Source organism: Dermacentor andersoni, chromosome 1, assembly GCF_023375885.2.
Source record: "Dermacentor andersoni chromosome 1, qqDerAnde1_hic_scaffold, whole genome shotgun sequence".
NCBI classification, from domain to species: Eukaryota; Metazoa; Arthropoda; class Arachnida; order Ixodida; family Ixodidae; genus Dermacentor; species Dermacentor andersoni.
In genome coordinates, this window is record NC_092814.1 from 272,803,971 (window position 1) to 272,831,511 (window position 27,541).

A 27,541-nucleotide genomic window follows, 5' to 3' on the forward strand; every position below is an offset into this window, starting at 1 on the left:
GATTTTTTTTTTTCGTCCACTTTAATTTCCCTTTTCGTTATTACATGGACAGTCGAGCAAAAAAGTTTGCGGACTACAAGATCTCAGAAAACGTTGAATTTCTGAGTAGCTTGTATCAGCAGTTAGTAAAACCGTTTATCATAATGTTGTTAGCGTATACCAGTAGAGGCTGAAAATGCGAATACCAGGCTAGAATGTGAGGGTGCGGATATACTCAGCTCTTTCTCGATCACATGGTCCATAAACTTATTTGGTCGGCGGTACATTTATACTGAAACCGTCGTTAATTTCCTCTATGCTTTCCTTGGCTTCTTGTGACTGTGTCTAACAAAATATCGAGCCCCTCAGTTTCCCATTTTGTCGCTCACCACTACTAGAAGTGTTATGCACCCAGGCTTTGACAACCTGGCTAGAACTGACTTGGTGCGGTATTGCCACGGTGTTCCAGGAAAGCTGTTTTGGCGAGGCACTTAATAATCATGAAAGGTCGACAGGCACAATTATATAGGCACAATGCACAATTATATTCAAGAAATCCCTTATTAGTGCATAGACATTTCACGTCATCTGTTTGTAGTGGTCAACGCCCGAAATTTGACAAACTGAAGCTTTTGTGTTTGCTGTGACCATAGCGTAAAAGAAGTTTACGAACCTAATTTGAAGAGCGCTAACATGGACCAAGTTGCGAAAGTTGAAGTACGTTGGAAGGAAATGAAATCTCTGAATGGCTCAAAGATTCTGTATCAGTCACTATTCCAGTTTCCTCGCTAAGGACGGTGGTGAGGTGTTGCTTTGAAAAGTGCATTTAGATCGTGCTCCTATGGCCACAACAAGCCTGATTAAGGAAGGCAGGGGGCGATTGTATGTTTACAGGTAGATAAACTGCGCTGATGCACTGACCAGCCGGTAGCTAGGCACATCTGGAAGTTGTACAGTAGCATACTTACCCGAAGCAAAATATACCCCACACCGCGCGTCACCGACTGGTGCTGCTCGGTTTAGAGGCGTGTAGAACCCGAGAGCTCGCTGAGTGTTCCAGCTCGTCTCGAAAGAGCGATTATGACTCCTCGTGGACGATGTCTCTAGGGGTCACGCCCTGCCGCGTTTCGTCAAACTTTCGTTTATGAACTGCCCCCTCGCCTCTTTTTGCACGAGTGGCACGTAATCTATTCCTGGTTCGCGTTCCCACGTTGGGGTCATGCTTCCCAGTGGTAGACCATAATCAGAATCGTCGGAAGCAGCCGTGAAGCAAGTTTCAAAACACGAGACGCCGCGAGGACGGCCAATGGTCACTAAGGAGGAGTTAAAGGGCCGCGCTTGGCTGAGCTGCCGCAAAGAGGATCAGCTGTTACGGCTTTCATCGCTCTTGAACCGGTTTCCTCTTTCGGCATGCCCATGGTCTGCGCGGCCGCTTTCGTGACGAGAACTGCACGGACGCCGAAAGCAAGAAAGGGTTTCCTCTCCTTAAAGGATGAGCTTTGTTCTCCCGTGCACACACGCTCACTCTTGTGCCTGCGAGGAGAAAGCGGTTTGCGTCGGAGAGATCCGGACTGGGCGGGGGTATTTCGCACACGAGTCAGTGGCCTCGTGCAAGTTACATTGCCCCCTGGCATAATGCAGCAGACCATTTGTCCGAGCCGGCCGCTCTAGAGTGTCCTTTGTTTTTACGGCAAGTGAACTGGTTACTTGCGCTAGCGATTACGTTTGCTTATTCCGGCGGGAGCTATGCGAGATAAAGACCTCGTTTCTATGCTATGGCCGATGGTATCGGGCATATACGACGCGGAACACTGGCTGTTTGTCGCAGAAATCGGGCTAGCCGTATACGAGGCCAGAACCTTGTGCTGGCACCCCTTCTTCCGTCCCCTGCCTCTTTCCACAGTGCTAGCTGCGGCACTGGCAATATTCTCAAATCAAGTGTTTTCTGGAATGATTGGCCGGTACTGAAGGAATCGATTTATTTATTTCAACGGTTGCCACCATGGAATTCGCTAACTCACGCACCGACCTTCAATATACCGGTATTTCTACGATGATACCGCCGTTAAGTCGCGTTCTCCCTAAAGAGGCAAGTTCTCGTCACTTTCAATCATTATGTACTTTGCTGCGCCAGCCTAGTATTGTGAAGAGGCTTCACCACACAGCGGCCTACTAACAATGCCGAGTACAAAAAATATCGGCCTACTCTCCAGCATCGACGTTTAAGGTTGGGTGTGCCGCATCCTTATGTTGCACTGAGTACAACAAAATGTGCGGCGCGGAGCACTTCATCTGGACCTGCCAGTGCTTCCGCGCTTAAAGGAACAGACTGCTCGATAGAATATAGCTTCCTCGCGCATGTGCACAACTACTAGTTTTGCTGGAATTACCACGGACAGCGTGCAACGAAGTCTGGTGCCTTATATTTCTGCGATAGACTGAACTGGTGGACACATGATGACACATCGTGAAACCGAGATAGGCACTCAGCCGCAACATTTGCCGCCCTAGATTGCCAAGCCTACCCTGCCTCCTGAAGCCTTATCACCACCACCTTGCAAAGAGCAGTTGCTGTTAAAGCAAATTTGCACCCCCGCTTAACCAACTCGCAGAGGGACGCTGACCTTTAGGTGCTCCCCATGCGTGAGTGCACCTTCATATTTTACCGTTTATTGGTCCAACCACGCTTCGTTCCTGCACAAAGCGCCAACTTTTGAGTCATGAAATGCTTGTTCGAGTGACAGCTGCATGGGTAATAACAGGGTGTTACTCCGACACCAGAACTCGTTATGAGCTTATGTGACGTCCAGTTAACAGGGCGATGTCATGAAAGCAGTGTCGGTGCAATTTTGTATATGTCGCAAGAGCAATCCAATTATTCCGGCGCAGTGCGCCACACGCCATGCAGCATTTGTTTTTTCTTAAGATATTAGGATATTTCTTTTCAATGTCAAGAGTACGTGCTTCAACTGACGCTTCTCAAAAAGATGTTAAAAAATACAGGCACAATACAGGCAGCTATATGCTCGTTAGTCTAGTTAACACGCTGCTCACGCTTCACATTTACATAATATTTTTCTAGTAGCAATATTTCATTATCTTAGCTGTGAGAGTATTGGGATCAAAAGAAAGGACAAACCATGACACCATTCATTAAACCATTTTCATGGCACTAGATAATTATATTTTTGTAGTAACTTGAGGCAAGCGGACACATTGTGCTGTGATAAATCTGTATGTATACATATGTTCTTTTATTCATTCAAGAAATAAATTAGTGGTGTGACTGTTATCTGGGAGAGAAGGTCGGTGAAGTGTGGTCCCGCCGTCGGTAAATACGCGCTGAGTGTGAGTGGCGCGGTGTAACGAAAAAAAAAAAAAGGTGCTACAAAAGCGATCAACCACCGAGGTCCGTCCAGTGGCACTCCCAGTGATCGCCGAACTGTACATATGCGCTGCGATGACGAAGGTAAAGTGGCAGCAGGAAGCGATGCGAAGATGGTTTTGCAACTTGCACCACTCGAAGCTACTTCGAGCTTGATGAGACGTGAAGTGGGGCTCCAAACCAGCGGAACCTGTCCGAAGAAGGCGACACGGAAAACGTTGCTCAGTACTTTGAAGAAATCAATCAATTATAGTTTCTCGGCACACTTATTACCAGCCAAGAAATATCACGGTATGATTAACATGGCTCCGTCTCTCAGAACGGTGGTCGAGTGGTCCACAACACAGTGTCATTCCTTTGCATTGTCAACCACATCGGAGTGTTCGAGCGCCTCAGTTACACCGTTACTAAAAGAAGGGGGACGTATAACGCCATGGCATCAAGAGCAGGGAAGGGGATAACAGTCAGATTCACTGAGGGGAAAAACAAGGCAAGAGGTGACGCAGTAGTGTTGGAACGTGTTTTCTTCTATTGCGCAGTTAGCTGCACGCGCTCCAAAACGTGGCATCCAAGTTCGTTTTTTTTTTTTTCTTTATCACAACGAAGGGGAAAATGGTCTGATAGTGATCGGTACATAGTATATAGCTCCGGTCGCGCGCGGACGAAATCCGTTTCTCGTATTTTATTCCGCCCGTACACGAGGAGTGTGTGACTGTACCGCTGCTTCCGAGCAGGCAGATCCAACTGCCTTCGCCTGGCGCACGCGTAGTTTCGTTTCGTCATGGTACGCGCCGAAGGCCCCCCGCAGCTACACACCAGGAACCATGACGTGTGAACGTTCGGGAAGTCTCGGCCAGCGTGTACAAGGCTATTCTCTTCGTCGCAACGACGGGGGAAACCACCCCGTGTGTACGCGGTGTGTGTCCTCGTTCGATGGTTCTCGTTCTCTGTCAAGGACATCGCGTTCTCTTTCTTCTTGGCTTTGTTTTCGCGTCCGTTCCCCGTTGTTCGTTAACGGTGTCGTGCTCGTTCTACCGGGGAGGTCTGCTCGCGATCACCGGCTAATGCGTAGATCTGAGGAGAATAAACGGCTAAATTCTTTCCTGCGTGGCCCGAAATACTTTTGCCGAAGCCGGCCCACATAGTTTAAGCCGAACTTGGCCACTCTTGCGCAGATGACGCCTTCTACAGACATGACCCGCTTGCATGCCCCCGTTATGTTGTGCGCGGTTTCACTCACGATAAAAACGAAGCCGGAACTGAAAGACGCCGGCTGTGACCATGTCTCGCCGAGAGTACGTGACTTGCCTACATTCGTGGCACAATAAGGTGGTTATTTGCGCTAACGCCGGCGTGGGCGTGTTGGTTTCTCGAGTGATTAAAATGACGCACACATTTCAGCCCGTGATATTGAATGCACCGCGTCAACATTTCCAGAAACATTGCTCCCGCATGGGCAATGGTCGTGGAAAGAACAAAGCCTGGTAAACGGACTACGGAGAACGTTTACATTTGGGGGCGCTGGCATTTTTCTGTAGAAATAGTTTCTTGCTCTATTCCAAGGAATAAAATATGCACTCGAGATAGCCACCACTCGTTGATGACGCGCAGTTCAGTGTTGTTGGATGAAATCCTTACAGCGACATTGTCTGCGATAGTTTGTCCGGTACTCAACTTGCGTTGTTAGCCGATTATGTAATATACCCCACGCGGGGAGTACAGAAACGGTACTAAATATATTCTGACGTACCAGGAGTTTGAACAAAGGTTTTATCGCTCCACATCACTCTCGTATATTTGTACGGGCCCCACAAACATGCGACCACACCTCTGGAACCACAAAGACCAAGTTGTCTCATAAAACTTCCTTCCGCTAGTGCTCGAAAGCTTTATACAGTCATTTCGCGCTATGTTTCCCAGCTCCCCGGAAAGATTCCTCTTTACACCGAGCAGCATACCACAATACTTTCTTTAGTAATTAATGCAGTATACTGCTCCCCTCTCTGACGTTTACTGACACAGTAGGCAAACGCTCGAAACTTGGCTGGCTGTATGTCGGGCGCCCTTTCCGCTACACTGTCTCGTCCCAAACTACCTCCTCATTCTCAGCTTCAGTCTTGCCGTAAACGGCGACAGAAAACAAAACTTTGCCCGCCACTGGAGTTCCAACCCATGGAAACGTCCCGTTGGGAGCGGGACGCGATCACCGCTGAGCTGTCACGCAGCAGTGACACTTCGTAACTAGTGTGGTTTTTTACAAGCAACGTATACTCCCACAGTTGTGAGGTCCGTGCATGCATGTGCGTCAGAAGCCACAGCAGACAATACTGTAGCGGAAGACGACGACGTTGCGCACATTGCAAATAAATTTTTGAGAAAGTGGCAGTGTCCGTTGCGAGTGCTCTGTTGCTGTCACAGTAAATATGCTCATAGCCGGTGGAATCGTTCCAGTGATCATATTCTTTTCTTTAACTGTGTTGTCACAGCTCAGTGATACGCCATCAATGCTTACAGGTGCGAGCGGGGAAAATAAATGTACTACACGAGCTTAGTATATCTTTTTTTTTCCTGCGATGACTAATCATCTAATACGACAGGGATGCATACCTTGGTTATGATTTTGAAGGCAGCTTTCCGATATGTTTTCTGTTTTTGTTGTTGTCGTCTTTTCTTTAGAGGCGTTACTATTTTATTATTCCCGAACGATCGTACATACCATGCCTTTTGTTAACACTGTTACATACTATAAGACACAGCTTTAACTGTTGCCACCCGTATTCACTGACTCCCCCGGCTCGCTCATTCATTCATTCATTCATTCATTCATTCATTCATTCATTCATTCATTCATTCATTCATTTTAAAAGCATTTCAGGATGTAGAATAGCCCATGTTTAGCACGTCAGGCGCATCTTGTACGTATATTCATGTCAGGTGGGAGAGCAATCAAAACCCTCTCACGAGGCGCAGCAAATCAGTGGCCGCGGGAAAGTTGTTCCCTTACCTCACGGAATGCTGAAGAGTATACGACGCTTTCACACGCAGATGCCCGGCTATGCGTGTACGTGCGTCATTCCTCCAAGTTTTGGAAAGGTCGCCGGATGAGGCTTCCCAGGTTGGCGATGCCGGTGGCGATGACGGGCCGCAGGTTGAGAGCTGGCCGGATCATGCTCTGAATGGCCGGCCGCTGAAGCATGGGGCGCAGCACCTGCGCGCCAACGTTCAAGTTGTGGGTCACCGCATTGTGCCGCTGCTGGCCAGACCGTGTTGCGCGCACTGAGGCGTCAGAGCAGCGCAGCCTGCAGCTGCACTAGATCACAAGCTTGGAAACACAAATTCTCATCTTGTTGTTTTACAGCGAAGCTGTTAGCCTCTAGTTGGCCGAGATTTTTCTCGGCATTGTCCTCGTGAAAAAAAAAATACCTTCATCAAAGTGCATACATTCTTTGACATCACGTCTGCATCATACGGAAAAGGATTTGTTTCAACAAAAAACAAGCACGCGAACCACATCATTGATGATAAGGCGCTTTTGATAACAATGTGAAGCCCGTGCGCTGTAAATATTACTGTTGCGCAAGCTGCCACGGCGATGGCAGCTTGTGATATGGTAGGGACGTTACTAGCCTAACATATGTAAAAGAACCAGCCTAGCAACTGATTTCATTGTTGTTACAGCACCACTATGCGTAGGCAACGCATAGTTAGGAATCTCGAGGAACAGCGTGAATACGAGGCGCGAAAAGGGAAAAGAAACGGCAATACTACCAGCGGCGGCTTGCTGTAGCTGGTCGTATTGCCGTGGAATTACAGCACAGGGGAAGTCCGCAGGTCCACCATTTCCTGTGTCTGAATAATGCGCCGGAGTAGGAATTGAGCAACAAAGCATTGCATAGCTCCCTCAGCAGTTTTAGTGGTGGTCGTTAACAGCTTCGCTAGACATCCGCTTTTGCAGGGCCGGGATGGCGAGTCAATTTCATTTTCTTTTCTTTCTTTTTCCTTTTTTTACCAGGATGAAAGCAGTATATTCATAATATCGTTATTTGTTAGGCACTAGCAGCATACCTAGCGGTAAAGATGGTGTAAATGAGTAAATAAAAGGGAAAATATGGGACGGTGCACGGAAGCCAGCATGCGCTTGTAACGGAAATATTCCTGGATAAATTTGTTGCTGGTTACTACAGCTTGTACCGCGCTTCAGAACACGCTTCGACGGCACACAAAAAGCGAGCGGGATATGACAGTACTATTCGATGCCGCTGATATTCCACGCTCTTCCGTTTTGTCCTCTACCTAGCAGTGAACGCAAGTGGTGCCGCTTCGGTATAGCCGGCTGTTTAAGCCTGCGTTCGTAATTTCATCGCGTAATAAACAACGCCAACGATCAGTAGGTAACCTAGCATGATACAGCAGATGTGCCGTGTCGCACTGGTTTTATTTTAAATCCTTGTGAAATCATATGCTTAGAAATAAATCTGAGCAAGCTAAATGACAATGCGTGGCTTTCGCGAATAATTATGATGGTCCATGAGGATAAATGATGAAAACAGGCTTCGTTGACAGCGGCTATCATGAAGTACGACAGGTAAATTCAAGGCGAAGCTTTCTTCAGTTGTATTCGCCTGCATCATCGGACCTACTCACATGCCGCGGAATGCAACGCTAACGAATATATATTGTTCATGAGGCGTTTGAAACTTATAGCTTTTATTTATCGTGTCCCCAATGAACATTTCGAGTAACTATAGCAATGCACCAAAAGAAAAAAGGCTTCCTCTGTATTTAACACTTGTTCGAATTAGAGCTTCTGGCAGCCGCAGCCTGTACATACTCAACAAGCTTTGGGAGTTACATTATCTAGCCAGCTTTGTCGTCGTGCGCTGAAAGTCACCATGTTATCAATACTCGATGAAGCGAGCAAAATGGTCACGTAGGCCATTACTTACCGATGCAACTTGAAGACAAGCATCACCATAATTCCTATCAGCCTTCAGGAAAAATTGGTCACATTTTAGGAGGCTGCCATTACTCTACTTTGGGCATCATACTGAAAGCTGGCATACCTTTGCAAAGTTGGTGTTGGACCTGTCGAACTATTTGACATTGACCGCTCCTACGTATGCAGCGAGATACATCTATTGTGCGTTATTCGATGTTGCATTCAAGAGCGTCCTATAATTCAGGCGTATGATGACTTACAGGGCTGCAAGATAAATGCTGCGTCTTGGTTTCCAGCGAAGGGTCCGCCGGTTCACGCATAGTGGCTGCAGTAGAGTTCTCAGTTGATATAGGCCCCGGGTAAATGACTTCCGCTCATCGAATATTGGTCGCAGGCCTGGCATGCTGCCCCGGTTTACGGTTGAATGGTGAGGTGACACGCTCACCGGCTTTATGATTCTGCTATGCACCGCCGCCTAAGCACCTAAGATCATTAAGCAAATATCCTGACGTGCGGTCCAAGCCTTATTCCCTGGGTCTATGTCACTTGCCCTGTTTCATCAGGGCGATTACCACCCCAAATCTTTAACTTCAAAATTTTCCCGTTCGAGCGAACTGTCGCAAGAGTCAAGAGCGGTGCAGGTGCCCGCGGCCTAAGCTTTACGAGAAAACATCAGACGCAGAGCAATGAATTAAATCGTAGCTCAGGCTGCGGTCACTGCACTGCTGCAAAATCTTTGCTACGCCGATCAGAATAAGCTGCGTCAATTGCCGCCGGTCGCACAGCAGCTGCATGCGTCCAATTTTTAGCTCCAGTACGGGATATGTTAAATTAGTTGGACTGACTTAGTGCAACACAGCGATTCATCGTTGTCATCCTTGATTCGCGGATAAAAGTTTCACCCAAACAAGTGTTGATACCTTGAAATCAATGTCGGCAAATGTTCGCAAGAGATACTTGCGATATTTTAAAAGTTGCGTGCTCAGTTATTTATGCCCTAACCACCCAATCGCGGAGAAACGTAGTGTCACTCAAGTCATGCACCTGTTCTTTTTGCTTATGGTATGCGTCGCCATGCTTCCATTGCTTACGATCGTGAGACTCCTTGCGCTAGACATTCGCAAAGGCTTGTACGCGGGCTCCCCCAACACCCTTCGCTGCCCTTTTTCCCCAGTGTAGAGTAGCAGGCCCGAGCAAGCTATTGCACAGGCCGACCTCTCTGCCTTTCTGTAAATAAATCTCTCTCACACACTCTCTCCCGACACCCTGTTTGGTTCTCTTGCGTACCTGTTGCAGTCCTGGCCGCAGCCTGATGGCGTTAGCGCTGAGTGCCGGCAGGAAGTTCGGGCGTGTGAAAGTGAAGGTAGGTCGTCTGATCCATCCGCGCAGCGCTTCGAGCAACGGCGAGGTCCGGTACTGGTTCCAGGGCATGAGCAGCTGCTCGTCCTGGCCCATCACGCCGCTCTGGGCCGCCGCCAGCAGAACCACAAGGGCCAGTGCCAGGTAGAAGAACTGCGCACCGAATAAGCGAGGGCCGTCAGCTCACGCGAGAAATACGTCAACTAAGTTGTGGTTCAGTCCACTGGTTTGTCCTTCTTTTCATTGTACGCAGTACTTCAAGCTCCTCAACTGATGAAGGCTTTCAGTGTGAGGCAGAACATAAGAGAAAGCAGTAAAAGATTACCCTGACACACACCTGGTAGGCTGTCGGCAAAGTGGCGAGTGGAATAAAGTGAAGAAATGGCACTGAGAACATGCATGTATTCAGTCATATTTAAAGTATCTAACGACTTATGTTCTGGCTACTAGAATGCCTTGTCCATGAGGCTAAAACTACCAATAAGTGCAAGAACTTTTGCACTGGCATATGAGCTGTAGGCCAGTGTCACGATTATTTTTAGGCAGTGGTTCGTCTTTAAACGCCGTTTCTCAATGTGGCTATGATCAGATGTGTGATGCTGAATCTAATTAGCTCACCGAAGTTGACACAACGTACAGAAATAGAAAAGTTTACTTGTGGAGATGCATTTATTTATCTAATGCGAAATGAGCACTGAAAACGTTCAAGGTCGGAAGCGAAAAAAATCTGAGGACACCCAATCACGTTGTATGAGTTGTGAATGCGAAAGCATTAATGTCCAATTGAACGCCGCTGAGCTATCCTTCGAGTTATGAACACCTCGCGGGCAAGCCAGCGCATTGAGACGCTTGGCCAACGCCTCCTAGATAGCACAAGGCCGGCGCACGTCGATCCGTGACGTCATGCTACCGTGTCCGACTGCCATAGGATCTAATGGGGACGCTCTCGAGTAAGCCGCGGTGATTTTGACGTAATCACTTTCGTCACGCCGGGCTGGGCAATGGGCAATTCGCGTTCAAGGACCATGTTATAAAGCAGAGTGTATAAGCCTGCTATGTAGGAGGCGCTGGTTAAGCCCAGTAGGTAAGCCACTCGGCTTGTGAGCGTGGGGTCGTAGATTCGAAACTTACTACCGCCAACGTTTTTCCTTTCGAATTTATTGTGTTTTTATACATTAATTTCTCTATAGCGATTACCAAAGCGCAGTTAGAACACAGGCGAGAGCTTGCGCGGGCAAGGAACGCGCGGATAATACAGGCCTCCGAGAGAGAAGGTGACGTGGCGTCACGACGATGCCCTCACACCTCAGGCAACACCCAGCGCGCCAACGTAGCAGCAGGTGTTCCCTTTCGCCCGCTCTGCTCTGTCGAGGCGCGCATGTGACGTGGTGTTGCAGCCAATGGGAATTCAGGTGCCGTTTCGCTGCTACAGACGCCGGCTTTTTCGCTCAGTGGGCCGTTTGAAGCTTTCGCATCAAAATATGATCACGTGAATATCTAATCTATTTCCATAGTTGGCAAAGGTTCCTTGAAACGTTGTAATAGCGTTATGTGAGTGCTCCGTTTCTTATTCATGTATTGTGTGTGCCTTGGTGGGTTAAAGTGTATATAAATAACAATGCAGTGCAAGCTTCGAAAAAGTAATTCATAAGAACTGTCATGACATACATGGCAGCCAAAGGAACTCATCCTTAATCGCGGTGGAACCCCACGACGATGAAATGGCAAAAATTGAATGTTAAAAAAGTTACAAACACTCCAGCTATGCGATTAACAGCAAATAAATTAAAAACATTGAAACACACATCTCCTGTCTCTAGCTGAAGTACTCCTTTGATATTTTGGCTTAATAACACTGGAGTGGGCAGACCTGTGGTTGCATATATTGTAGTATTCATTTTAAACACTTTGTGTTTTGAGAGTTATCAGGTATCAGACCACTTTCGGATGGCAAGGTGCGCGCTCGTAAAAGTCGTATGTGCAAACGAATATCCAGGAGAGTCGGCCGAAAAATCACCGAGTGATGCGTCTTTCTTTTTACGCTCGCAGCCTTTTTACGCTGTCTTCCAGGTACGTGTACTGTGGGAAGCTAAACGCTGCTGGCGATTGATGGATGTGCCAACACGACACACACCGCTCCAACTTCCGCGGAGTCGCAATATTGTCGCACTCGGGCGCTTCGGAGACAGAACCAGTCTACAAGAGCGTTGCGCAATGGATGAGCCTGCGTACTAGCGCAGGGATTGATGGGGTGGGCGGCCGTACGTCGGTGCGGTTTCCTGTGCCATATACAGGTTCTCGCACGACTTCCAAGGTTCGAACGTCCCAGACATAACGAAAAGCTTGGGCTTGGTCTATCAGTTTCTTCATAACACGCGGATGTGCTCGCAAAGATAACCGTCGACAGATGGGGCTGCTATGCCACGGCGGCTTAGAACGGGTGCTCCAGATGGGCTGCCTACAATCCTCAAATGAAGCAATCCACTAAGTATATTTTAAGTTCGCTTTCTTTTCCACATGTACACATGGGCCGCATTTAATACCCTGTGCAACAGCACCGGCGTCACTCCGGCTGTGGCTGTGTGCAGTCAGCTGTATAGTATGAAAAATATGGCATGAGAAATAGGGGGGGAGAGGGGGGGGAGGATATGAACAAAACAAAACCTGAAATAGGATGACCACAAAACAAATACTGAAAACCCGAAGCATTTGCGCTGATAATTCTACGCGGCGCCACGACGTCCCCGTGATCCGTACTAAAACGCGTGACCCAAATTTAAGCGCACTTTCAGTGGAAGGCAGTAAAATTGTGAGGCGGTTTTCGCCTCACACACCGCTTACGTGCCACGTGAATGGTAACTGCTATTACAAGGGGAAGCATTCATGTTTCAGTACTGGCGCTCTTTGGCCATGTCTGACCCTTGCACCATAAAACCCTTTATGATCGCTATCATGTTTCCGTACAACATTCAGCGAGCATTTAATCAAGTAAAGACACATCAATATCTGTGACCTTTACGAGACTTATCTGGCAAGAGCCTTTCGCAGTGGCTCAGTAAGAATGCTCTGCTGCTGAGCACGAGTTCGTGGGTTCGATATTTGGCCGCGGTGGCCACATTTCGATGGGGGCGGAATGCACAAACGTTCGTGTGTACTGATTTATACGTATGCATCAAAGGTGGGTAAACTCAATTCGGGGCCTTCCATTCTCGCACCGTAATGCACAGTCTCGCACCGCAATGCAACCGCCAGTGTTGCGTTACGGCATAGAACTCCCATAACACCCCACCCCTCCTTTCTCTCCTTCTACGAAGTAACCAACAATTCGGCAGGTGGGAGTTTTTTATTGAAGCCTGCTGTAGCAACTAGTCGCTCTACCTACTATATAATTAGATAATGTTGTAGGGCTTGCCAACATATCACGATGTGATAACATTTCGCGTTGCTTAAAACTCGGAGTTATCTCTCTTCATTCGAATACGTTCAAAGCAAAAGAATCAGTCTGCACAAGTGTACATGCGGCGTTATTTTTTTTTTTTTCATCCATCCTCAGTATTTGCCGCCGCTGTAGCTATGTTAATTTCGTAACGTTTAACGTTGATCTTGGCTGATTTATATATTGCATATGAATGTCGAACCCGCTGTTCGGGGTGCATGGACGCTGAAGAAACATGAAATGGCAACTGTTTTCTATCTACTGTCCTCTCTCATATTTCAAAGCATGGGGTATTCACAAGAGGCGAGCCAACGCTGCGGGAATTGTACCTTACCAAAGTACGACATTCGGGTGTTTGTGAAATTGCCTCTGGCACGCACGATACACTCTCAGAGCAATTATCAGCCAAATGAAAGATGAAACTCTTACTTCGCATATGCTGTTACGTGCAATGTACTACAGACACTCACGCGCACTCAGCACAGTCAACCGTTTCGGCTACACGAAAAATGTGACCCCAGCAGACCAGTCCGAGTCCCAACATCTTTTACTGTCCTTGTCAAAGCAACTACGCATTAGACACAAATTTTCTTTTGTGGTCCTAAAAACTTGGCAGTTTCCTAAGAAGGACGAAGCATTGAAAGTGATAGCAACGTTCAGAGTAGCTCTGAAACTTCTCGGACGGGTGTTCTAACAATAAGCGGAGGCGACATGTTCGCGCGACACAACTGCTTCTGCGCCGGAGAAGCAACGCCCTGGTGTATAGATGCCCGTCGTCTCACAATGATAGGGGTATGGGGTAAGCGCCGCCAACGACATTGAAGATGTCGCATCTCGATGGTGCGCAAGATGAGACCGAAGAAAAAGAAAAAGTTCGCTTTGTTCGTACGTTGACGTTTACTGAATGTTCCACTGAGACTATAATGCATGCATGGTGTGGCGCATGCGCGCAGCTGCTCCGGAGGAACGCCAGCGTTGGCCTTCACAACGTTCATGCCACCAGCCGAAGGCGGAATGCTGCCCTGGCTCTGTTGCTTGAGCTTATTGAGCGATATCTGATGGTGCGTCCAGCCGGGCGCCTGCAGCCAAACGCAGTGCGCATCTCTCGCGTCTCTCAAGACCACCTAAACCTTCACACGCGCGCCGCGCATGCGACATAAGTTCCATGACAGTACGCCGACGGAGCACCTACGGCACGAATGCGCTTCCAGTGTCCGTATAATTGCTATCGCGGTAAAAGATGCGTTCTTGCCAAGAATTGGTGCTAGCAACTCATTGTCGGCTATTTCCGCTCACGAGAGCACACCCGTGAAACTTAGATGATGACCTATCAAGCTTCATTTACTTGAGGAAACGATCAAAATTCGGTGTAGCCTGGATCGGATGGCAACTTGTACAATTTTCCCCGGTTCTCGTAAACGTTGGGTTCTCATCTACAGAAAACATTATGTAATGTTTGATAGATGAGGGAATTGAATTGCTGAGTGGCCTACTTGAAGCAAGCTAATTCTGTAAGACCCTCAAACAGATTAGGTCACAAACGTTAATCTTCTTTTAGAGTGCGCTCAGAATACATGACACACAGGCCAGCTGCAACTGTACACAAGTGGGTAAATTGTAAGAGTCTACATATTCCACCACTCCCAAGTCATGTAGAATCACGCACTCTCGCTGTTCTCGGTCAGCTAGCGAAGGTCAGGGCGTGTAATTTTGTGAACGTAGTGTCAGGGATGAAGGTACCTGAGCCAGTCTGTGCATCAAGCCAACCTCTTCTCAAAATAATCACATGCCACAGTAGATATACATTCGAAATAGTGCCATCTTAGCCATTATTGTTCTAATAACACTGAAGATGCTTATCGCGAACTTTGCTTCTTTGGACCTCGTAAAGCCCGGCAGAAAGAATTTCTGTTAATAAACCTTTATTTCATCTCTCACTACGAAAAACGTATTGCCAGTCTACTAGCCAATCATATGCGTATATTTGGCTGGTCGCTTTAGTTGTCTGCATCGAAGCAGCAAAATGCGGAGCCACTCTCGGTCGCAGTCGAGCAGAATGCCCAGTCGAACATTATTGTGCTTTTTATAACACTGGGATAGTACGAGAAACTATACCACTGACAGGTAGCATCTGCAAGCACCCGGCCTCAACGTCACCAAAAAACACGCCTTCAAACGATGGCAATCATCGACAGCGTGTGACGACAGGCCAGATTTGAAACCAATGTCAGATCACATCGGAGTGTTCTCTCAAAGAGCTGACGGTGCAGACTGAAATATAGCCGTTTATATATACGTTTCAACCAAGCAAACGTCAAACCGTAATTTCGGAGCGCTGCGGAGCAGCTGAAAGCACTCGGCAGACGACACATTTAGTTAGTGCTGTTAGGAATGGCCGGCCGGGGTGGCAACGTGCCAGCTATTTCAGCCCGCTGCCCGTGCTTCGACCAACCCGCGGTGGCGGCGCCCTTCAGAGAACGAGCGAGGACGACAACCGACCACGCGCCGCGTTTGGAGGATCGGTGGCGACAGCAGGGCTGGCCACGTTTGGCGCCCCGTGCATTGTTGGTTAATTTGCCGGGTCGTCATGATCTCTCTGCGGCAGGGGGAGCTCCCTGGCAAAAGGGTGCTTTGCGGTACGGGGGCCCCCGGATTCGTCACAGTCTGCTGACACACGTGGCGACTACAGGAAAAAGGCAGCTCTGGAATTTAGCGGCGCCGGCTGGGGTCGGGCGTGACTAACTGACTACGGGGACGCCAGGCAATGGATAACACGACGACTGCGCTGCAAAGGTCGTCTGCCTATAGTGTACTAGAATAATGTCCTAGTGACGCGACCGGGAAGGAGCGCGCGTGCCCCTTTCCGTTGACGCCACCAGGTGTCGCCACTGCGACCTTTTCTAGCAGACCTGCTGCTCTCATAATCGCTACTTTTGAGGCGGTCCGCGTTTCTAAGCGTTTCTTACGGACATGATTCTTTCATTATGACAGACAACGATTGTATTTAAGAAAGTATTGTGTAAAGGAAGTTCTTGAAGGCCACATCGATACTGTAGCATTGACAACTTCGTCTGCTAGCGAAGTCCGGCGCTTTGATTACGCTCGTGGCATCGCATGTGCCAGCTGGCAATTCACCGAGCTTATTTTTGCTCACCTACTGCTTGAAAGCTAGTATATCTGAGCCTGTTTTGCTTCTATGCAGCTATATTTACTCCATTTAAGTCACGTGCTTATCACGAATGACACGAAAGTGCGTAGCGACTTCGGCGTTGTGCTGGTAAGTACGAGGGCGTTGAATTAAATAACGGTCTCGCTGGCTGCATTTTCATGGTGGCAAAATGCAAAAATATCCGTGTTGTTGCCAGTTATAAAACCCCACATGGCCAGAATTATTCAAGTGCCCCTCCCCCCTTTACTGCATGCTTAATAATTAGATTGTAGTGTGCTTTGCGCATTAAACGCCGGAATTTATTTTGGACTATACAATTGCGGGAGGGGGGGGGGGGGGCACATACAAACTCAAAATGTTCCCCGAAATTTGAGCTCCTAAGAAATGCGCCATCCGCCGCATCTTCAGCACATACTGTTAGAGCGACTCTTGGAAGAAAGCCAGGTTAGTGCTTTTTCTTTTATTCACAATGGAAATGGCACAGCTATAAAGGAACCCTAAAGTGCACCTTCCCTAGACACCGAGCATCTAATCACAGTATGACTATTACTGTTAAGACACAACCAAAAACACCTTGTAGCATGGAATTCTAGGTACATCGACTGAGCTTAATATATTTCGATGCCTGGCGCCTTCTTTCATTACACTTATTCACGCTCTTTGTGAAGAAATGTAGCCTGGTTGTTATGTAGAAGGCAGTGAGTTCTGCTGTCATAGATTCGCAGTGATCAGAGAAGCCAAGCTGATGCTGCCGCCTTGCTTTAACAACATCTAAAACATCTAAAACACTGTCTGCGTGCAACTCAAGAAGACTAAAACAAGTTGTGAAGTCTTTCTCCAAGTTGCCCACAAGCTGGTACAGACAGGAGGCAGGACATAACAAACCACCGTTGTCTTTCATATGGGTAAACTCTGCAAGCCTCAAATTTCCTGCTGTCTCTTTGGTGATCAGTAGCAAGTTCAGGCAGGCTTCGCAGCCTGTCTTTAAAACGAACACTGCCGCTTTCGGAGCACCCGGATAACCACTGTGGCAGCCCGGAGCGTAGCAATGGGAGTCCGTCTTCGTTTTTTGCATCGCGCCTCCTGTGGTGCAGTACATGCAGAGAGACGCCTTCTTTTTCAAAACATCCATTGTTTTTCACCAGAATGACCACGTTGAACGTAACACAGCTCGGCAAACACACGGAGCAAACAGCCGCGCACCGGCAGCTAGAAAAATAAAGCCCCTCAATCTCCCAAAGTAGCGCCATTCGCTTCCCTCCTCCTCCGCTCGGCGAGGCCTCGACGGTGGCGCCGCCGGTGGTGGGCCTGCCGTAGCAGACGACGGCTAACACGCTACGGGAGGAAATCCGCAGAAAAGTTCGTTCGAGCCCTGCGGAGCAGTTTTTTCAATCGAGATCTTTCTTCGTCAGTCGGTAACTGGCCTTTAGAATTTCGTGTTAGAATTGCGGAGGAAATAGAGAAAATGACCATTATTCAAGGCGTATTTAAGGCGTAAAGCGCGCGACGTTGAGAGTTCGTGTTGCTGAAACACGACGCAAGCACGCGGTGTACTCAAACACGCGCGTAATTACCAATGTTTCAGGTGTTGACAGCGTGAAAGTATGTGTACGTGGTTTCGTAGGTTCATTCACGTACCTGCAGGACACTTTTGTTCGGTCGGCGCGTGAGAGATTCCGGCTGTGTGCGGTCAGCAATGCCTGGCAACAGGGCCGTTTTTTCATTGCGGGGTGCTTTGGTAATCGTGGCGATATCTTGTTTTTTTTTTTACAAGTACTGCTGCAGGAGGGCACATGTAATGGCTAACGGAAGCCTCTGAGGAGCACGTAACATTACACTAATGCAGACGTCGCAGGGAGTGTTCGCATACAAAATTGGCTGTCCGCGATCTTATACCCCCTTGGCATGCACAGGCTTCGGCGAGCCCCATCCAACGCTGGTTCTAGCTTTGGTGTTGCCGTTGCCGCTTTGGTGCCCTGACGGCGCCGTCAATAACACGAAATAATGACAAGTTGTTACACTAGTAAATAAAATTTATTGAAGAAATACAATCGCACCGAGGCGCCAACTTCTAAAGCAGCACTAGCGCACGAGTATTATGAAACGCCAACGAGGAATTTACCGACCCACGTACGACTCTACGATCAAAGTGCACGTTAAACATCCCCAGGCGAGCTAGATAAAGTTATCCGGAGCCATCCACTACGACCTCCATCCTAGCTTTAGTCGCTTCGGAACGTTAAAAACTAAATTAATCACCACAAACCAAATCAATACATGCGGGCGTACATTCGAAGCTAAAAGACTGCATCGTAAGTCATAGTGAGCCTTGCAATAGCGTTGAGAATGGGCTAACTTCTGGTGAAGCTCAAAACACACCCTGAATAAAGTCGCTTTTATGTCACAGGCCAGCTGCAGATGCGTGCATTTCACCGCAAGACGATGCTACATGAAACAAAGAGAACACATTCGAAAAAAGAAAGTCAAACAACGCGCTAAAAACCACGCAGAGCATGAACACCCACTTTTTCGAAGCGGAAAGCGTTAACTAGGCTCAAAATAAGAGGTTGTGAGTAGCCGTGGCCCTTACTTCACTAAGCCGTGCGCTCTTTGCCACTCCCTCGAAGTCAGCCCGCCCGATCCTGCGAGTCCACACTTCTTGCGTTGCGCCCGCCGGACGGCAAAGCAAAAAGCTTTTTGCCCTCGCTGTGTCTGTTGCGGCAACCGAAGGTGCAGCAGCATGGCATCGCAATTAAGTTCTCGGCCCTGCACATTCTATTACGCTAACGCACTCCGTCAGTCCGCCTGCCGTACTTTCGTCGCGCAGGCCCAACAATGGAGGTCGGCGCGCGCTGGAAAGAAAAAATATACAAAAGCGCGGCGCCTGCTCCACGCTGGAAAGAAAAAAATATACAAAAGCGCGGCGCCCGCTTCCACGTGACACAGATTGGCCAATGGGGGAGCGGAGGAGGCTGGGGCGACAGGAGGCGTGGAGGAGGACGCGCCAGGGTGAGCGGGGTGGCGGAAAGATCTAAGAATGGCGCTACTTTTGAAAGATTGAGGGGCTTTATAGAAAAAGGCGCAGCAGCGCCACCGGCGGCGGCTACTGGCATTTGCTTCAACCGGCTCATTGCCTCTCCGTCTTGTTCGCGCCACTAGGACATTATTCTAGTACACTATACGTCTGCCCTCGAGAGAGCACTGAAACCTGTGCGGCACTGAAACCTGTGCGGCACGTGTGTGTGAGCCCTCGTCCTCCAAAAAGGCGTGTGGTCTGCGATAACGTCGAACGATGACGTCGAACGGAGTGCTTATAAGCAGCGATTGTCGGCTGCTAGGGGGTGCTCGTCGTCGTGCTCTGTGCTCGAAATGTACTCGTGAGCTGTGTGCTCGATTGCTGTATGCTTCGTCTTGCGGGCTCCATTTGGGAGCCACGCTAGACTGTCGATGTATGTCTTGTTTAAACTGTAAATAATGTAAATAAACCCTGTTCACCTAGTTCCTCCCAGGTTCCTCTCTACGACCTTCAACTCCTTCAAATGGTGGCAGCGGCGAGATCGTCCGACAACTCCTACATCTGGTTGACAGCGGTGGGATCGTCCGACGAATCTAATAGTGCCATCCACGCTAATAGTGGAGTTGTTAACGAATACATCGTTGTACGCTTCCTCTGCAAGGCGGCTACGTGGAGTTCGCGAGAGCGAAGCACCCCACGTGCGCTGACTGGCGGGAGGGAAACAATGACTGGATTTAATTGCACACATGAGTGAGAATTTCTTTGGTGAATAATTCTTTGACGAAATTCACCACACCAGAGCCAATTAGCAGGCCAACAGTATAAACACTTTAACGCCCTTGTGGGCGTATAAGGGTGTTTTGTTTGTCCCATGGCTAACACCCTCACCCTTAGAGGATAAGATTAAATCGTTCATGAAGGCAAATACAATTTTTATTTTTAGGTGATCTTTTCCGGCACGTAAACATCATGATAGGTGCAACAGACGATACGAAAACTACATGAAATAAATTTTATTGAGTGTCGCTGACACACTCTTGCGTCAGATATCTTGGTTCGCGCGAGGTGGTCAGAATCAGTAGACAGTTTTCAGCTATCGCTTCTCCAGTCACAGGTGTAGCTTGAGCTGGCTCTCCTGTACAATATATTTTTATACCTTTAAAGGTAAAGTTATATAACCATGGCACAAACTAGCACCCTTAATGGTGCAAAAGGTTTTGGTGTTTACTTCAGGCAACGCTACTTAGACAACAGAAAGCCGGCAGGGTTTGAGCCTTGACGCCACTAGGATAGCCGAGACTATTGTTACGTCTCAACACGGCCAAAGGCATTAATTAGACGTTTGACAGGAGGCAACGGCACCTATCCATCAGCGCCTACCAAGAAGTAAGCGCAGAGTTGACGCCGGCAGCTGACGGGCCCACAAAAGGAACCCTCCCCCACAGCCCACACGCACACATTGTTAGATATGGAGATGTTTCCTGCGCCTACTTCGAGTTCCCCGGACCACATCGAATCACAGCACATTCCAGAGGATCGCTCGAGCCAACAAGTTCACGTGCCAACAAGTTCGTACGCCGCGGTAGCTATTCAATGCTTGAGTTTTCCAGAAAACGAAGGGATCGCCCGGCATTGTTGCAAGGAAAGTGGGTCCCGAAACATGACGGCTGCGATGTTCCGGGAAGGCCTGGCAGCGTCGCACCGGTCGCCTTTGAAGAGGGCATTTGCCACCTCAGCGGGGTCGTACCACCGGGAGCAGGTGAGCCTCGGACAATGGAGCCCAATCGTGCCCCTTCTCCGCTTTTGAAGAGAGCATTGCACCACAGCAAGGCAAGACTGCGGGGAGCCGCCGGGTGTGACATCACCGCACGGGTGCCTACCATTGGCCGAAGGTGGCGTCATCTGAGCGGGCTCTCCCATTGGCCGAACTTGACGCGACTTCCAGTCCTCGAAGGGTTTAAAAGAAGCATTCCAGAGAGACCAGAGCCTTCCCTGATTCGTCTCTCGAACTTCCCGCCGCGGGCCGCAGCGTCCGAGTTGCTGCCGGCCCGTAATGACTGTACAACTGTTACTTGTCTCTCACCTCTCTGTATATAATGTAAAATAAACCCTCCCAAGTTTGTTTTTCATCCCGAAGTCCGTCCCTCAACCCCTACAACATACACTCCCTGACAGCCTGAACTAATGATGAAAAGGACCAACGTCAAATTATACCGAAGAACGGCGTCCACCTTGGATTTCCAGGTTGCCCCCATCCTGTCCCTTATTCCATACCATCGGATGTGCAGGTGCTGCGGGACGAGGCGATATCATGGACGTGGTATCGCAACCGATTCGCCGCGATACAATCATCAGATTCCCTAGTCGAATCTTCTAAGAAAGACGACGGCATTAAAAGCGGCGACTTTAAGTGCAGTGAGGCCGACGTGTCCTGATGTGAGCTGGGACGTTTAACATGCTCCTGCATGGAGTGGGGCTTCCGTAACTGGAGCCGTGTAACTAATGTCAAATAAACCCTTTTTACTTCATTCCTACTACCGGACGTATTCGTCGATGGGTGGATTCTTTGCCCTAACGCCACCTCGAGCAGCAACACTATACATTGAGTTAGCGGGGAAGGCGGGCGACGCTCCGTGATCCCCACTTTTTCAATGCTTTGCTTTGAGTGGAGTGTCGACCTTCCTAAACGACACCAAAATCACAGTACGACGACCTTCTCTTACATGTAGGATGTGTTGCTTCAGGGCAAGAATTGAAGTGAGAGTGGTAACTCTCTAAGTGCCCAAAGATAAAAACCGTTCTCGCTTCGAATGCAAAAAGTAACCGAACAAGTACGAACTGACATGAAAATACGAAGTTGAATCTCTATATATACGGGGGTGCCTGCAATGTCAATACCACTTGATTGCTTTTCTTCCCCTCCTTCTCCCCCTCCCTTCTCTCTAACCCCTTTTTCCCCACCCTATGTGCAGGGTAGCAGGGCATGCTTATGGTTAATCTCCATGCCTTTCCTCTCTGTATATATCTCGCTTTCCCTGCTAGCACATCATTATATATTTGGCAGGTTATATATTCTTTGTGACTGTCCGCGATACAAAGTACAGAGGCGATAGCTTGTGACTGTGATACTTCGCATTGATGACAGATCATTGTCAGTGCAAACAATTTTGGGTTGCCAACCTCAAAAGCCGTTGCAGCAGAGGACAACGAAGGCATTGTTACAATTCGTGAAGAGCAACAGGCCTGCACAAATGGCTTTAGCATTAATTGGCGTCAATTAAAATCCTTTGCTGTGCTCGTGAACGGCTGTGATCACGCACCGATGCTCGGAGTTTACTTCCTTCTTATCCTTCAACTTCCCTCGTCGGCCAGAGTGGGAAGTCAAAAAAAAATTTTATCTCTGGTTTCTCTTTCTCCATTCATTCGTCTCTTCTTGTTACGCTGGTACACTCTTAAGCAAAATTACACCCTTTTGCCACACAACAATACTCGTCATCTGTCTTGTCCGCATTTCCTTTGTTTAACGCGGCGAGCCCGGTACTTTCCAATAACGAACGGCATGCGCGTTATCAACATGACATAGCACTCCCGACATGAAAGTAGCGGGCGCGGCGTTTTCAAGAAAGGAAACGCAAGCAAGGCAGAAGAAGATCATTGTTGTGTGGCAGAGAGAAACGGCTGTTTCTGGCAATAAATTGACAAGCTGCTTGAGTGTAAACACCTAGGTGCCACTCTTATCACCGACCACTGCAAAGAAAAATAAAATATTATACTAGACAAGTGGTAGCTCGGGAGCTGTAATACGAAAATAATGTGTACCATGTTCTTTCCGACATAAAACACTAGGGGAAGTAGCAGCGGGCCACTGCATCTTATGACTCGTTGTTTGTATTGCCCTTGCTGAAAGCGTTCGCCAACTACTGGGTTGAATTTGGCGTCGGTCAGTTGCTAAACCGTGAGTGTATGCTCTAGCACTTACGTTTCATAACACAAGCCGCTACCATTTTTCGCATGCAACAACTACACCTAGCTTTTTTGTGACAGTCCAACTAGATTTTTTTATAGCATTGGATCGAAGTATCTATAATGCAAGCTATCAATTTTGTTACATCAATAGCTGGTACCATGTGATTAATATTGTTTGCGTATTTGAATATGTGTAGGTAGGTTGTGAGAAATGGGCATAAACAGTACTAGAATAATGCAAACAGTATTCATCAATCAGTCTTGGGCGCTGTGTTGTCCCGGCGTTATGACTGAAATAACCTGCCACCACACGGCATAGCTCTTCTGTTCCGCTAAGTGAAAGAAAAAATTGTGAACAGTGCTTCGGATGTTTCGAAAAGAAACTGACTTCGGTATCGCTGCGTAAAACTCATATAGAACATCAGGAAAGCTACACCATTTACGACCAGCGGCAAACGTATATATAGCGACGAAAGTCCGTGCGTCCAACGTGCAGGTTACGTCAGACAGCGGAGCCTTTACAAGAAGAATCGAGGGTGATTCTCCTAGCCAGCCATTCCACTGTAAACACGTTTTATAGTGCCCAGCACGAAGGCCGAAGTCTATTTTTGTTTCTGTGTTTTGTATGAGCGTGTCGCAAGCTCCTTTATTATTCGGTACCACCACATACGCAGAGTGCGAGAGAGCGCTCCGAATGACACATTTTCGGTCTCCCTCCACTGCGAGATGGCAGGGGCGATAATACGCTGTACCCCGATGCTTCCCCGCACATCCCGCGCGTGGTGCACCGGGGCGCACGCCCCGTAATTCGGGCCCTTTTAGCTTCTGGGTAACCTAACCTGCTCGCCACGCTGCTCCAGTATATAGGAGTTACGAACGAAAGGACGAGACGCGACAAAATAAAGAGAAGGGCCACGCAAGGAAAACCTGCTCTCTGAAAGGGTCGCTACATAGATGAACTGTATAGCCAAGGCGGCGATGGCCGGCTTTATCTGCAGTCCTCGTTCTTAAGTTTCCACTGGGTACAGTTACCGTGTTCCTTTTCTTTAAGGAAAAAAGAACACCTATCTATTTCTTGATACGAAGCGTTCAAGATCTCTTGACGGCTCCAGCTACAATGCGAAAGCAGCAACGCGAAATAACAAGCAAGAGAGAGAGATGCTTGCCACAGTTTCTTCCCGATTCGCGCTACCGTTTGGAGGTCTGACTACCACGCTAGCGCCGGTGCTGAGAGGATAAATAACGGAACGAACCTAACATAAGAATCCCTCGCCTGCCCTGGGGCCGGTCGAGGCGCCCGTTGGGCCATCGTTCCTATGCTCACCCCGGAGCGGATTCGCCGGCCACCCCGCTTGCTCCTCCCGCGCTGACCTTGCACTGAACTCCTTCGCACGCTCGCTATCGTTCGCAGTGCAGGCCTCCCGCGGGCTCGGAATGCGGTCACGGGTGGCGCGCGCTTCGCCGCGGTGCCTCCAAGATCGGTCTTTCCTTTTATACTTTCCGCGTTATTACGTACAACGGTTGGCCAAATTGCGTAATTACTGCACTGTCGCCGGCCTGCGCCGCTGCAGTGACGCACGGCCGAGATGCTTTGCTCGTCAAGTGCGAGTGTTTCTGAGAGAGGAACGCAAACGGCGACGGCCGGCGCAACGCGTAGCGCGCAAATGCCGCTTGTCGGTGAAGAGAGGGGCGCGGAGGCAAATAGAGCGCAGAGTGCCGTTAGCGCGCTGCAAGTGGAATGTGCCACCGATTGCTAAACGGTGTTGAGGGGAGGCGCTTCGGTGAAACGCCGTGCGTCTGTAATGTCTCAGGGACGAAACAAGACGAGACCAATATGCTAGTTAAATCCGATGGCAATCTACAGATACGGTCCACTCTATACAGGAACACCTGAATTCTGACACCTCTCCTACATAGTAAAGTCAACATAACTGCAATATGTCTTTAACGTGATAGGAAAAAGGTAGCTTCTATGATTGGTTAGAAAGGTGTGTGCTATTCATAAAACACTCCGCATGCTTTCATGTTATAAATGCGTCCTCCGAAGCAATGAAAGGGCAGTGCACAAAGGTATAACGAACTTCGACAGCGCAAGGGGGCGTTGATTCGTGCCGATCTATCCCTGCGAATATTTCTTTAGCTTTTGCAACAAATTTCTCTCGCGACTGTTGCGACATCTCCAACAAGTGACGTCCACATATTTGCGGTATGATAAAGACACGTGAATGGACGGGGGTGGCGACATCTACGTTATGTGCTTCTTTTACGACTATAGCTTGAACACGGTAACTGCAGAAGTGTATTTCCAGCTCCAACGCGTAAGACATTGCTGACAAATTTTATGCTGTAAGGTAGATTACTTTCCGTCTTTCTTTTGCTGCTGCCACATCCTAAGCCAAGTTGGAAATGATCGTCGCCGTCCCAGAGGCTACTAACTCCTAAATATGTTCCTTGCTGAGTAGATCAGTACGCTACCGTTAGGCGCAATACTCGAAACGAACTTGTTCAAAAAAATTAAATTATGGGGTTTTACATGGAAAACCACGATTTGATTGTGAGGCACGCCGCAGGGGACTCCGGGAATTTGTACCATCTGGGGTTCCTTTAACGTGCACCTAAATATAGGTACACGGGTGTTTTCGCATTTCGCCCCCATCGAAATGCGGCCGCCGTGCCATGGCCGGGATTCGATCCCGCGACCTCGTGCTTAGCGGCTCATAGCCTCTAAGCAATCGCGGCGGGTAAACGAACTCGTATTACGCTACCTTTCAGGATGTCCAGGGAACGACTTCACGAGCAGTCTCCTTTGTAGATCACAGAAGCCGACTTTTGTTCTATAATTGGCAAACGAGCGGCTAATGAATTCATGCATGCTCTCTTGCAGGCATGGTGCCCACAATAAATGGGCTTCCTCTCTCGAGGAGTTATTGTTTGCTCTTCCATGCGAGCGAACTGCGCCGCAGCCATGCGTAATATTGGCCTCGAAAGGGTGTCTACCCAACTGTGTTCTCTGAAGAACTCGGATGAGAACGAGCGCATACCGAAGACCTGTTCACGGTCGGCCGCTGACGCGTGTTGCTGTGCGCACGGGACTCCTCGAAGCAAAGTTGCCTTCTCTGTTTGGCCATAGCTTCAAACAGGTCTAATCTAAAATTCCACAAGTACGGTAGGCACAATTATACTTCCCGAATTTTAAATTAAGCTTTATGGTATACATTCGTGTCTTTTCGAGGTGAGACAGACGCCTGAAAAGTCGGAACAAAATGACAGGAAGCGGTCCCTGCGTCTTCTTTTGCCACCGCCCTAAGTCGTGCGAATCGCACCTAGCCGGACAATGACCCCTGCTAATGTGCATACGCGAAGTACGTTCGGCAGCACGTTTACCGCATGACTCGAGACGAGGCTTTGCCTTATCGTCCTCGACGGAGATGAGTCAGCTGGCAGCTTGGGGGTCCTGCACGAATACTGGAAGTCCTCAAAGAAGGCCATTTCTCACGCTGTTAGAAACAGCCGCTATTTATGCACGTTTACAGTGTTTCACAAGCATCTGGTGCAGGAAACAGCACGACAGCTTTCTACATTGTCGGTAAATAGTGTGCTGCGATACCACTGTCTTTTCGTGGTTTAGTGGTGCTAATCGGAACAATATTGTAATATCCGAACAATTCGCACAGTCTCTGCAAAGACTTTACGACGTATTTTTTGCACGTCTATAACTACCCGTCTTTGCTCTTGCTGCTCGTTGACATTGAAGACGGGAAGATTGGGAATCGTTTTTCGAGCTACCGGTTCACGTGAGAATGAGTGTGATACGGCTTGTGTTGAGGACAATCCACACGTCCTATCCGACACTCTTTCTTCACGCTTAGAACTACACGAAGAAGGCTACGCATTTTCGCCCGCAGCATCTCTCTAACGCCGCGACAGCAGAAACTACGCGCATGAGATATGTGCCTTGGACTAGACGCACTTGAAGCAACCCGACGCAGTGTTGCGTGCACGTGGATGCTGCCGGTCCCGTCCGAGACCACCCGGGCTGCATCGACTGTAGCCTCTACACGCGTCAAGAGGGCTGCGTCATCATTACCACCGTAATGTTCGCTCCAGCGCGCACCCGTCTCCATGCAGATTTGATTAGATGCGCATTACACACCCGCGTTTCTCCCCCCCCCCCCCCCCCCCCACTCTCACACCTAACGTACCGGAGCCTAATTATACGAGGCGCGTGCGCCATCGCGCATAACTTAGTGCGTTATCGTGGTGAAGCGCAATGACCGACGTATGGTTACAGC

The 27,541-nt window shown here is 48.7% G+C and overlaps 1 protein-coding gene across 1 annotated transcript in view; it reads right to left on the bottom strand.

The window, feature by feature from the left end:
* Nucleotides 1-3,195: 3,195 nt before the first annotated feature.
* Nucleotides 3,196-27,541, bottom strand: part of LOC126547880 (uncharacterized) — a 29,851-nt gene continuing 5,505 nt past the window's right edge. The window contains exons 2-4 of the mRNA XM_050195906.3: nt 9,591-9,815; nt 6,369-6,572; nt 3,196-3,554 (exon numbers count right to left, since the gene is read on the bottom strand). Of these exons, the coding sequence (XP_050051863.1) occupies nt 6,435-6,572; nt 9,591-9,815 (363 nt within the window). The 3' untranslated portion in view covers nt 3,196-3,554; nt 6,369-6,434. The remainder of the gene's footprint in view (nt 3,555-6,368; nt 6,573-9,590; nt 9,816-27,541) is intronic.